The 12,857-nt window shown below is 43.8% G+C and overlaps 1 protein-coding gene across 1 annotated transcript in view; it reads left to right on the top strand.

The window, feature by feature from the left end:
- Positions 1–1,129: 1,129 nt before the first annotated feature.
- The window catches only part of SPIRE1 (spire type actin nucleation factor 1), a gene marked incomplete at both ends in the record, with an annotated part of 125,301 nt that continues 113,573 nt past the window's right edge, over positions 1,130–12,857 (top strand). Inside the window, one exon of the mRNA XM_082014809.1 lies at positions 1,130–1,457. Coding sequence (XP_081870935.1) covers positions 1,130–1,457 — 328 coding nt within the window. The remainder of the gene's footprint in view (positions 1,458–12,857) is intronic.

The raw sequence follows: 12,857 nt of genomic DNA, 5'->3' as shown, positions 1-12,857 counted from the left end.
GCAGGTGCTAAGGGGAAAATTTTTATTTCCTTTTACATGTGCCAGGTAAAATTGTTCTTTTTCCCTTTGGTATTCTACAACACAGAAATGTTGGGTTGGTTTTTTTGATGTGAGTTTTAAGTTATTTAGACTCTGCAAGGGGAAGCTGATTTTTCTGAGCACAGTGCTCGTTCGCCGGGCACCAGTGAGGGGAGAAGCTGGCACGAAGGGTCAGGTTGTACCCTTCTGGTGCCGGGGTGTGTTCACGGGTGGGAATTTGGAATTCTTCTAAATATTTGAAAGATGATTCCTTCTTTGGCCCTCTCTGGACCGTGCTTGTACAACTGCTTTCAGCCTTTCTGTGTACCATCGGCAGCGATGGAGGAGGCTTTGTGGGGCGTTGGCCTTGCCAGGGCAGGCAGCGGGGTTCACAGCTGTGAAAGTGGGGACGTGTTCAGGCTGAAAGCATCCTGAAGCATCCGTGATGGAGATGCGGGTCCGTGTCACGGTGTAACTCTTGCGGGTGCGGAAGGGTGCCATCCCGCATTCCGACCGGGGTTGGTTGTTTCAGGGAGGGGGTTTGTTACCGACACCCGGCGCAGAACCAGCGGCCCGAGGGTTATGAGGTAGTAACACCTCATCCTTACCTGTGTCTGAGGCAGACGTGGAAGCCTGGCACCTCGAAAGGAGAATTCAGCACTGCCCGTGGACACGGAGGTTGCCGCGGTGGCCGCGCCGCGGCAGCCCCCGAAGTGAATCCCGCCTTCTCCCGCCCCGCGCAGCCAAGCTGCCGCCCGCCATTACGGCCGGGCCTGGCGGCGGCAGGGGGCGCTGCGGCGCCGGGCGGCGGCCGTTGGCGGCGGGGGCGGGCGAGGACGCCATTGCGTTGCTATGAGCTGTTTCCCCCTGCGGCGGTGGCAGCGGCGGGCGGCCTGGGCGCCGCTCCTCCTGCCGGCCGGCCGCTGCCTGCCTGCTGCGCGGGCCGGGCTGTCCGGCGGCCTGGTGGCACTAGCGGGGCGGGGAGGATGAGCACGGCAGGACCGGGCGGCAGCAGCAGAAGCAGCAGCAGCGCAAGCAGCAGCAACAGCAGCAGCAGCCGCCGCGGCGGGGCCAGTCACTGAGCCCAGGAACACCGCGGCGGAGGCAGGGCATGGCGCTGCCGGGGGAGCGCGGTGCGGAGTCCCAGCCCGGCGCCTCCCGCCCCGCCGACGAGGAGGAGGACGGCAGCGGCGGCGGGGCCGGCGGGCAGCCGGAGGCGCTGTCGCTGGAGGAGATCCTCAGGCTCTACAACCAGCCCATCAACGAGGAGCAGGCGTGGGCCGTGTGCTACCAGTGCTGCGGTTCGCTGCGGGCCCGCGCCCGCCGCGGCGAGACCCCCGCCGCCAGGCTGGGGCCGGCCGCCCACCTCCGCGTCTGGCGGGACGGCGCCGTCACCCTGGAGCAGAGCGAGCCCCACCGGCCGCCCCCGCCCGCCGCAGGTAAGGCCGAGCCTCCCTGCCTGCCCCCCGCCTGCCCCCCGCAGCCGCCCGCGGGTACGGGCCGGCCCCACAGCCGGGTGTCGGGTGCGGGCGGCCGCCCTTCTCCCTTTGCCTTTGTCCGTGGGCTGTGGCGGCCGGGAGAAGACGGTCCCCTTCCCGCTGGGCCGGGGGCGGGGGGTGGGTGCCCCTGCGCCGTCTCGGTTCCGTGCGTGGAAACGTAAAAGCCGTCGCCTTAGATTTAGTCGCCTGCGTGTGGGCACAGGGGAGGTGAATGCGGCTTTAGTGTTTGGTCATTGCGTCGTCTTTTGGTGCGTAATACCGTGTCATCCGCACCTACAGCGCCTGCTTTTGGAGTTCCTTTGGCCATATTGCTCATCCTGCAGTGTCTTTCAGAAATCGTTTGGCATCAAAAGACACCTATTAAAAGCAGATCAGTTTAGAGGTGTGCTGATATTAAGTAAACAGTAAAGCCCTGCACACCTTCAGGGGGCTTGGCACCTACCATCTGTTTCTTTAAAATACCCGGGAAAACATACTTTGTCTTGGAAAGGGAAAGAAGGGTGTGTGTCTGCTTCTCAGCATTTGCAAGCTTCTGATTATGAATATGGAAAGGAATATTTTTTTGTTGCAAGTACAGCTTGATTTCTGAAAAGAAACTAAAACTAGGCAGGAGGGGGATGCGATCAGCTGTCACACACATATTCCCAAATATGAGCCTAGTCCACATTCAACGTCACTGAATTTTACAGGAAGGCAGAGGTTTTGGGATTTTGAAGTTACGTGAAGCAGAAGGCAATGGTAAATTCACAAAATGGGATTAATGGAGCTCTCAGCATTTAGAACAGGGATATTATGCCTGGTGTTACAATTTAATGAAGCCTTTTAATACAGTGCCTGTCTGAAAAGTCTTTTGGCAGAGATTTGCAGTAATCTGGTTTGGAGCTAGTGGTACATGCAAATATCAAAATATACTCAGTGGAAGAAGGGACATAATTTTGTTCCACAACTTAAATAAGTTTAATAATGACTTATTATTAAAATGTGATCTGAGGTGCTTTTAAAATTATTTTTAAAAATGGGTTATTGTAATGTTAATAAAATGCCAGACCAACACCCAGAAGTTCCAGGAAAATACTTTCCTGACCAAGGCATCCGCATGTCACAAGAGCATTGGAGAGTTCTGTATTGCATATTGTGTGCTGCTTTTACTTACAGTGTTTTGAGATGGTATCAGACTTCTTCCTTTCTCTTTCCTACTGTAAGAAATACATTGATTTACTATGTATTTCTTTCTTTTGTTGCTTTTTCCTTGCTGTTTGTGGGCTTATTCTATTTCCTCTTACAGTACTTCTTTAATGACCTGTGGGAAGGTGTTGGATATATCTGAATATAAAGTTCAGGCCCGTCACTGACATCCAGTGTGTTGGTTTATGCTAAAGCTGCATGCCACATCTGCATTAGTCTTTTAAAATGTTTTGGTTAACATGTGCTAACCTGTGTATGTTGATACCGCACTGAAATCTTTGGGTAGATGAGACCTTTATTTTTTTATGGTCCAGACCTGACTATTTTTCTCTTCTCTCTCTCTCTTTTTTTTTTTTAAACTTTATTATTGTATGTATTATGTTGATATCAGTTAACACCACATATGTATGCTTATTTCTTGAAAATCTTAGAGTGTGTGTATATATATTAAAAAACAATAACAAAAAAGATAACCAGTCTGCTAAGACCTCCCAGGAAAGCATGAGGGGGGAGATAACCAAGGGAGAGTACCCCCTCCAGTGCATATAATAGAAAAGGGGAGGAGGGGAGATTTCTGCCAGATGTCCATTCCTAGACCATGCTCGGTGATCCCACTTTTGCATCAGCTGCGGGCTGGCTGGAGCCTGGATTTGAAAGGAGGCAGTTTTCCTCCTGGCGTCCTCTCCCTGCCCCCAGTCTTCTTCATATCCCTAATGTTGAATAGACTTCTGCAGTAAATACAGACCATTGCTCAGCCTTCAAGCTTTCACAGAGGATTTTGTGTGTTCATGGGAGTAATTGTCAACAACATGAAACAAATGTGGTCCTAGTCAGTTGGCTTTTATTCTTCTTTGGTTTGTGGAACATGTAGCAGGTTTCAGTGGTAATTGTCGTACGTGTGATACAGTGAATGCTGGTAATTTGCTATACTGAATATTGAAGACTTGACAGGAGAATTACTTCTCTTTCGTATCTTTTGAGCTGTCCCAGTTCTTTTCCTTATTGTTCATTGCAGTGTCCTTAGGTGATGATTAATGAGCTTTCTGAGCCAATTTCAGCTTGAGCCTCTTGAAGGGGTTTTTATTCTTAGGCTCATGTATTTTGCTTAGTAGCAGTAAGAGCTTCAGAAGAACCATTGCCCTGGCACTATGACTTGGGGAGCAGTACATCGTAGCATAGGCCCTGAAGCTGTCTGGCCACATTAACTTTACTCTTGAGATACAAATTAATTTTTTTCTTAAAAAGAAAGTGCTCATTACATAGAAACTAGTGTTACAAAGCCATTTCTTTTGAAGCAGTTTTGCAGTTAGTGCACAATACCTGAAATTCCAAGTAAAAATGCCTAGAAATTGAAGAAAATGTCCTTGAGATAGGAAACAAAGATGAGTTTCACTGATACTGGGGCAGAAAAACAACCTTGGAGTTGAATCCCCGTCCTTAACCAAAACCAGAGACTGATTCTCAGATCCTTGTAGTTTTATCTATGTGGTCTACTAATACTTGATTATCTTGTTTTTTAAAAAAAAATAAGATTTTGGTTAAATAGAAGTAAAAAGATTAAGAATGAAAATGTTGCTCGGTTGTTCATTTTCACATAAATATTGATATTACCTGAATCCCTGGCAAGAGGAAGATCAGGAAGGATTTCTGCTAATTGTTTTCCTACCTTTGTATTTCAGGCAACTTAGGTTTAAATGCCTGTGTCAGGAGGTTTGCCAGAGCAATAGGGATTCTGCAGGTTAACGCTCTGAGCTGTAAAGCTATTTTTGTTCTAGTTCTAGCAACACATAAAATAATGTATAGCTGTAGGTTGGTGCATAGGTTTGGATAATTCATAGGAGCACATATTGGCTGTTAGTTTCTATTTTTGTAAACAACAGAATCCTGTGTGGGCAAATAAAGGAGTCCCCGAAGAATTGTGTCTTGTAGCGAACATTCGGGCTTTGTTCAGGATTGTGAAGAAGGATGTGATCAGTCATGCCTGTCAGTGGGGCTCAGGCGAAGTCAGGAGCAAACGCAGCTGTGTTGTGAAGCGATGTTTTCTCGGTGTGCTGCAAACCTTATCATTTTGCCAGAACTGAAGTGAGTAAGGAATAAATGTGAATATGCAAAAAAATGAAGAGCTCACTGTGGTCATCTCAGGATGTATCATTGTAAATGACGTCTAAATACCACAGAAATGTGTGTTGCTTAGAAATACCCACGATGAAATTTGAGATACAGTGTAGAATGTATTTTACCTAATGGATGTTTTAGCCGTCTCTTTGTTACTTGCAATTTATATGAAATGAACAGTGGCATCTAGTGAAGTGCCAGATGTAATAAAAAATAACTTCTGAACGGGCTAAAACACTTGGTGTAAACATGCGGTTTGACTCCTCTAAGCTCTCTTCTTGCAGAACAGTACTTACAAGCATTTTTTTTTAAACTTGACACAATAATGAAGTGATAGATACAGGAGTAGAAAACCCGCATGAGAGCTGGCAGTTGACCTTGCACCCAGTACTTAGCAGCAGCAGAATGCTGCCGGGCACAGGAGGCTGTTTTGTTGGGGTCACGTTGTTGCTGCGAGCTGGGTAAGGGGCTCTTGCTTCTCGGAGTGCCGGCTGTGCCGCCTCCTTCCCATGGGACAGTTTTGGGGATGAGCGAGCTTCGAGAAACTGAGTTTTCCTCACATGTTTTGTTAGTGCCAGGTCGCTGACTTATCAAAGGCAGCCACTGATTTTTGGGCATTGCACTGAGCTCCTGAAGAGAAACAGCCTTGAGGATCTCGGAAATGGGCAAGGGCAGGTACTTGGAAAACCAAAAAGTGCAGATTTGCAGCCGTTGGCTCATCAGGGCTGGCATGCATGTGGCTCTCCTCAGCCTTCCCTCTCCCTCCTGAGAGCATGCCTCTGCGGGTAGTGTCGGTGGCCCTTCTTTTACCTTGTCTGCAAGTCCTAGAGGAGAAAAGCACAGAGAAGAAATTACTTCTGGTTTTATCAGATGCAAGTACTATGCAGGTTTTTCTCTTGGAAATCTGCCAGGCAATCATTGGGAGGGCATAATGCATGGAGTATTCTGTCTTTGAATCAAAAAGATCACGGAAGAGTTGACTGCGTGGTGGCATTCACGGGACTCAGAGGGCTCAGGATGAGACATGCTGGAGAGAAATAGCTTACGTTGTCTTGGCAGTCTTAATGTCTTTCACGTCCTTCTTATGCCCTTGTGTGCCAAGGTATTGGAAGATAGCATGTAGAAATATAGGACAAATAAATGCAAATTTAGCTTGTGTGTATCAAGATATTCTTATCTGTCAGTCTCCTGTAGAGCACCAAAGAAAAATATGCAGGATTTTGAGAGGAAAATGAATGTGCTGACATAGTACTTCTAATTTTGTTGACCCTTTTGAAAGATAATAGCCTTGCTTGCTGTTTAAATTTCAAAACGGGTTTTGCTATGAATACTGCTAAAATAAACCTTAATTCTAGAGGTACTATTTAATTATTCTCTGAATTCAGATTTTGTTCAAGGGTATTCAGAAACATCTGTATTTAATGTATTAAGCCTCACCTTTTCCTGCAAGAGTTTTAAGATAGATATCTATCTATATATCTATGTAGATATGTTAATGTTGGAAGTCAAGGTAGGAAGAAAATGGCACTAGACGGCAGAGAGGAGCCTCGGTGAGTTGATACTTTATCTCTGCTCGCTTGCTCTGCTGATCTGTGAAAGAGAGAAAGCTTAGGCCTTATTTATGTTAGGCTTTCTGCCATCATTGTGGTTCCCAGTACGTAAGGGTGAACTGGAAGGCTTCCAGTCGTGGCTTATGCTGATGCATCCTGTGCTCTGGGGGTTACGTGGGCTCCCTGTGAATACGGGGGTTGGCTAAGGATGCTCTTGTAGACAGCTTTGGTGGGGGAGGACAAAATAAGCAAAGAAGAGATCTCAACATAAGACAATAAGGTCTTTGGCTTAAAAATAAGCATATTCCAAATGCCCACACAAAAGAAACGGAAGGAAGTTGCCAACAGTGATAGGTGACCTTGATTACCTATATTTGTATGCAGAAATGTTGAAAATGTTAAGCAGGCAGTGAAGACATAAGGACTAATTTGGTGTTGTTTGAAATCTGCATTTGTTCCTAAAGAAAACTTAAGAGCAAAGAACATTGAGGAATTGTGGGCTCCTGATGTTCGTATGACTTAAAGTAAAAGGTAACACATTTGTAGTTTAACAGAGGTTTTCTTGACTAGTGCAGTCAAAATGTTGCTGTAGAAAGGAAAGTGGAGTTGTAGTTGTCTCATTTTCCACTCTACTTTTCAATCACTGTTAGTGATGACATCTGCCATGATGTTGCAGAGACTTAATGTGATGTCTTCAAGGGGCATAACTAGGGAAAGAACAAAGGTGCTTTTTTTAAATAACAGAAAAGTAGTGGGTAATGGAGTCCAACTTCGGGGGATGGCTGGAGGTGACAGTTTACCCCACAGTACTCAGTGAGAGGTGATGGGTAGGACTTGGATAGCATGAGAAGAGCTTTGAAAATGAAGATGGTAGCTGTATATGATGTGACAGAGAGGTAGAGAGAGCACGTGCGCCTTTAACAGGATGACGCAGAGAGCAAGATGTGATCAGAGGAACAGGCAGTGAAAATGACCTGCGCGGCAGCAGGGTTGTGAATGAGCCTGACCTGAGCATGACTGCGTTTGCCAAGTGTGGAGTAGGTGTGCACCTTGCAGGTGACGAGGACATAACGTACCTAACATCCTGAATGGGGAGGAGTGGCTGGAGAGCAGCCTGGCCGAAAGGGACCTGGGGGTGCTGGTTGACAGCCGGCTGAATATGAGCCGGCAGTGTGCCCAGGTGGCCAAGAAGGCCAACAGCGTCCTGGCCTGTATCAGGAATAGTGTGGCCAGCAGGAGTAGGGAGGTGATTGTGCCCCTGTACTCGGCACTTGTGAGGCCGCACCTTGAATCCTGTGTTCAGTTTTGGGCCCCTCACTACAAGAAGGATGCTGAGGTGCTGGAGCGTGTCCAGAGAAGGGCAACAAAGCTGGTGAGGGGGCTGGAGCACAAGTCTTATGAGGAGCAGCTGAGGGAACTGGGGTTGTTTAGTCTGGAGAAGAGGAGGCTGAGAGGAGACCTTATCGCTCTCTACAACTACCTGAAAGGGGGTTGTGGCGACGAGGGTGTTGGTCTCTTCTCCCAAGTAACTAGTGATAGGACGAGAGGAAATGGCCTCAAGTTGCGCCAGGGGAGGTTTAGATTGGATATTAGGAAAAATTTCTTCACTGAGAGGGTGGTCAGGCATTGGAACAGGCTGCCCAGGGAGGTGGTGGAGTCGCCATCTCTGGAAGTGTTCAAAAAACGTGTGGATGTGGCGCTTCAGGACATGGTTTAGGGGACATGGTGGTGCTGGATTAATGGTTGGACTTGATGATCTTGAAGGTCCTTTCCAACCTAGTGATTCTGTGATTTTGTGAATCCATGCTGGCAATGAACACACCTTTGTAAAAGTGGGGAAGCTTTTTCATGTCTGTTAAAAGAAAACTGGAGAGTATTCACTCTTTGTTTCTGAATTAATTCATCACATTACAGCATTGGATCCAGTAAGGAGACAAAACAAATACTGTTCTATTCCTGATAAAACCTTAAGCTAGCCTGCATGACACACACAACTCTGTGTTACTGAATTTTATTACTGCGCACTTTAAGAGGAGCAAAAGGAGATGAGTGTAAATACAAGACTGCAAAAACATAGCTGAGGCAGAGAAGAATTAAGATAACTACTTTTTCATCTACTCGAGTTTATTAACAGTTGGCAAAAGTTCTTAACAGACCCAGTAGTGCTGTGTTATCAATTTAGAAAAGCTGTAACCTACTCAAAACTCTGGATCCATCAAACATGATAGCAGAAACTACCGGTGACTTCAGTGGAGTTAGAATTCTGCCACAAGCACACGTACTTGTTGAATTAGCATGCAAGTGGATAGCTCCAGGAAAAATTAGAATATGATTAGAATAACAGAACTTAAAAAAAAAATTAAAAACCTGAGACATGAACTCTTGAGTGTGTATTCACACTTTTTGGGAAGGGTTGATACATGGACAGGCCAGAGGAAAGTGAGTGTAGTATCTGTATTTAAGCATCTGCAGAAGAGACTGGCAGCTACAAATAGAGCTCAGCAGCACCTGGACATGCGTATCTACCAAGTATTTATCTTAGAATAACAAAAATTGATGTGATCCCTAGGTAAACTTACAGGTTTTCTATAGAAAGTGAGCAGTGGAACATGGAAAGCATCATATGTGACCAAAGCTGGTTTCCTTGTGCAGAGGAGAAATGGGACAAGACGAAGAGTGACCATTTAATTATGTCTTAGAAGGTAGCACTAAGGTAGTATGGATTTGTTAATTTGGAATTAAAGAATATTATTTAAAAATAATTTTTGTTACAAAATTTAACTGGATGTTAACACCAAAAACCTCTTAGTCATTACCTTTGCTTTGTGCAATGTACAGAGGATTGCTTATGACTGTACAAATTGAGGAGTAACTACAGTGAAGTGTTGAATGGAGAAAGATGAAGGCATGAAAAAAGACTGACACAGGGAAGAAAAGTCCCAGCTGACTTTGGTCAAGTAACTTCTCTGAGAATTTTGCTTGTATTTTCTTCCAAATTTTCTCTTTACTTTTTCCTCTCCCAAGTTGAAAAATGAAGCATACCATTTCTAAATCATCAGCTAGGCTGATACAGAAATTTTGAGTCAGCTCCAAAAAGCCACAAGCTGCAAAAACTCACTCCATTTCTTGTTGACCTCTATTTATACAGTTTAAAGGCAGAATATGTTGTTCCTCAAAGCCTAAGTGTTTTACTTAAAAACATGGGTCTCCATGCTCGCTGCTGTAAGGGGTGTCTGATTACCTGTCCTAATCCAGTCTGCTTCCTTCTACTTCCTCATTTTCTCACTCTTCTTGATCTTCTTCCCTGCAGCCTGATGTCTCTTACTCCTAAACTGTAGTTTACCTATATTTGTCTTTGTTGTTTTCACTTTTTTCCTGTTTCTTTTTATCATGCAAGATTTCTCTGTCCTCCTCTGTTTGTCTTGTAATATCTGTCCTCTGCCAGAAATCTGTCTCACTCTGGCTACATCGATATTTTCCTCTCCCTTCATTTAATTATGAATCCTGTTCTTTGCATATTTGTCTCTTGGTTGCCTTTGCTTGCCTTTGCTTGCTTCATTCTTTCCCTTTCCTTTTATTGGTACTAATCTTGACTCTTGTATTGACAATCTTGTCAGATTTGGTAACTAACGCTCCAGTTCCTGCAATCAGATGATTAAATGAGAGTCTGAACTTTTTTCTGTGCTGGTTTGTTTGTTTTTGTTGTTTTTAGTGTGGTGTTTTTGTTTGGGTTTGGTTTTTTTTGTTTGTTTTTTGTATGCGTGTGTGTTTTGGTTTTTTGTTGTTGTTTTAAAGGAGTTCCTCATTCTCTTAAGGGCAGGGAAAAGCTTACTATTATAGCTACAGTGCCTCTTGAAGACGTAAAAGCTAGAAAGCAAACATATATTCAATGTATTGTTAATTTGGGGGCCTGACTAAAGACTGTTGAATTTGTGGATCTTGAGGTAGTGACTCCTGTGTTCTGCCTTGCTCCCTTTCCTTTGATTAGCCCCTGTGTTCCTTCTTCTGCCACCTCTTCGACTGTCCTCCAGTACGTATGGGCAGTGTCTGTCTTTCCTGAAGGCAACCTGAGCTCTGCTGCTGTGGAAACAGCAGCTTGATTTCACCCAAAACCTGCAGAAATGGGCTGTGGCATTTAATTAGAATATTAATCTTTAACACAAAATGAGTTTCAGGTTTGTTGCCAACGTGTGCATCAGCTATACTGTTGCCTGAAAATCGATGCTAATAATTTCAATTCTGCAAGGAGCTGTCTTGAAGCAAATGCTTTTGGATCTATGTGGAGGAATCCGAGATATTCGAGGAAAGCTAGGAAGATGCTCTGAGGCTCTAAGCTGCAAGGCTCTTAGAGTAGGTGGTTATAGCTGGATCAGTGGCCATGTTGTTGTGGTGTCACATCACTAACGTCAGCTCTGTAGCTTAATTTTTTTTCAGATGGCAGAGTGCAAATGGTTTTGCACATTCTGCAGGCTTTCTTACAAATACCCCATGTCAGTTCATTTTAACATACTGAATTATCTGTTTTGCTTTTAAAATTCAGTCTTAAATGTGTGCTTACTATTGGCAGCAGTACATGATATGCTTGCTCTTTGTTTTTATATCTATGAAGACCCTTTCTAACCATGACCTATTAATCCTTGGAAGGCAGGGAAATTGTGCTTCAGTGAAGTACAGGCTATAGATAAATTGAGGATTGTCTTCTTTTTAACAGCATTCTGAGAGATTTTTGTCAAAAGAATTCTTTTTCCTGGTCTAAGTAGCAGCCTGAACCTCCTGCCTTAAGGGATGAGTCAGGGTGCCCTAATGCTTGATGAAAGTTTTGCATGACTCCTTTTGTTGAGGGTTTGAAATAAGGATAATTTTCAAATAGAAATTTTGAGGAATGAAAAATTAATATGAAGGTTTGGGGGTTTTTCTCTTTTTTGTGGCAAATATGTCTCTCTGAAGACTGTTTTCAGAGATATAGGAAACCTTCAATTTAAGTTTCTTTCCTTCTTGCAAAAACTGTTCATTTTTTGCATTTCAACAATCGTATAATCTTCCAAACTGTGGCTTGTTTATAAATTGAAGTTAACTTGACCATTAAAATTATGCTATTTACTAATACTGAATGCATTAGTCACTATTGGAAAGCTGTAGTGGAAAAATACTGTTGAATTTTTTTTTTGGCGGTAAGAGTGGTGACAATGCTACATAGATTATTATCTAGTTGAATGGTTGTGATGTCTGAATATATGTTAAGAAGCAGCAGCTTAAATAATTTTCTAAATCTTCACCTATTTACCAGATAAGCACTTAATACTGCTTGCAGGCAGAGACTATTCTATGTCTTCGTTACAGGGAATACAGCATAAGTGTGACCCTTAGGCTACATTTAAGAGTTTCTGATTTTTCAATCATATCAGCTGAAGAGAGAAGAAATTTCTACTCCCAGCCAGTATAAGTACAGCCAGTACAAGTAAATTGGCTTGCATGGGCCGTACAACAGTAAATTCATTTCAGTCTTGATAGATGCAAGTAAATGCGTGTTTCTTGGGTCAATACTGTTAACGTTGGTCTCTTTGGAAATGTAGGAAATTCCCGAAGGAGTGTGCCCATAAGTCGCTGCAAACAGTTCAGGGAAACCTGTTAAGTGTATAGCTGGACTCAAGGTACAGATGGATATGGAATGGTATGGTTAATAATAACCATAATGCGGACTATAATACTAAAATGTTGTAAGTCAGTATTTTGCGGCTGTCTATAATACTGTCTGTGGTGCATTTGAGCTGGTGTGCGACTTAAACTACTTATTATTCCCCCTTTCCTCCCCAGCACATGGAATCATGACAATACTATTGCTTTTTAAAGCACTGGTATAAATGTTGCCCTTCTCTTGTTGTGTTGTGCACTTCACACATAATAGGAATAAATAATCCAGCTTAAGATGTTCTGTACATTTTTTTTAATAATAAAAATGAATTCTGATTTGCTCTGAAAGTAGTAGTAAATTTTGATAGTACCATATATGAAATAAGGAAGGTTTCCGAAGTTTGACTGCTTTTCCTTGAAGAACAGCTTTCATGGAAGTTTATCAAAGAAGATCTGTCAACAGGGCTGTGAGATAAGCTTCTTGCTATTTCTTTCAAAAATACAATTTTCGCCTTACTTGTTTTGGTCTGGGCTGAATTATTTGGTTTGTACTTCGGGACGTGGTTAGGACTTCTATTAAAAGGAACTTCATAGGATGTCAGCATTGCTATGATGTGGAGCAATGAGCACTTTGTGCTACTTGAGAGCATCTAGTAGATAATTTGACTCTTGTTCCATTAGACCATAGGAGATGCAAGTCAAGATATTTTAAATTATCAGTGACTGCAAACACTGATAGCCTTGTGTATGCCATTGTATCATTATAGGTTTAACATTACTACTTTTTTCTGAACTAGTAATTTAAATTAAAAAAAGTACTTTCCCTTGAAAAAGGCAGCACACTTCCCCCTCCCCCCCT

Source organism: Phaethon aethereus, assembly GCF_964289735.1.
Source record: "Phaethon aethereus genome assembly, chromosome: 2".
In the NCBI taxonomy this organism is placed as follows: domain Eukaryota; kingdom Metazoa; phylum Chordata; class Aves; order Phaethontiformes; family Phaethontidae; genus Phaethon; species Phaethon aethereus.
Note: the sequence above shows the minus strand (reverse complement) of the source record. Positions and strands in the feature narration are given on the sequence as shown.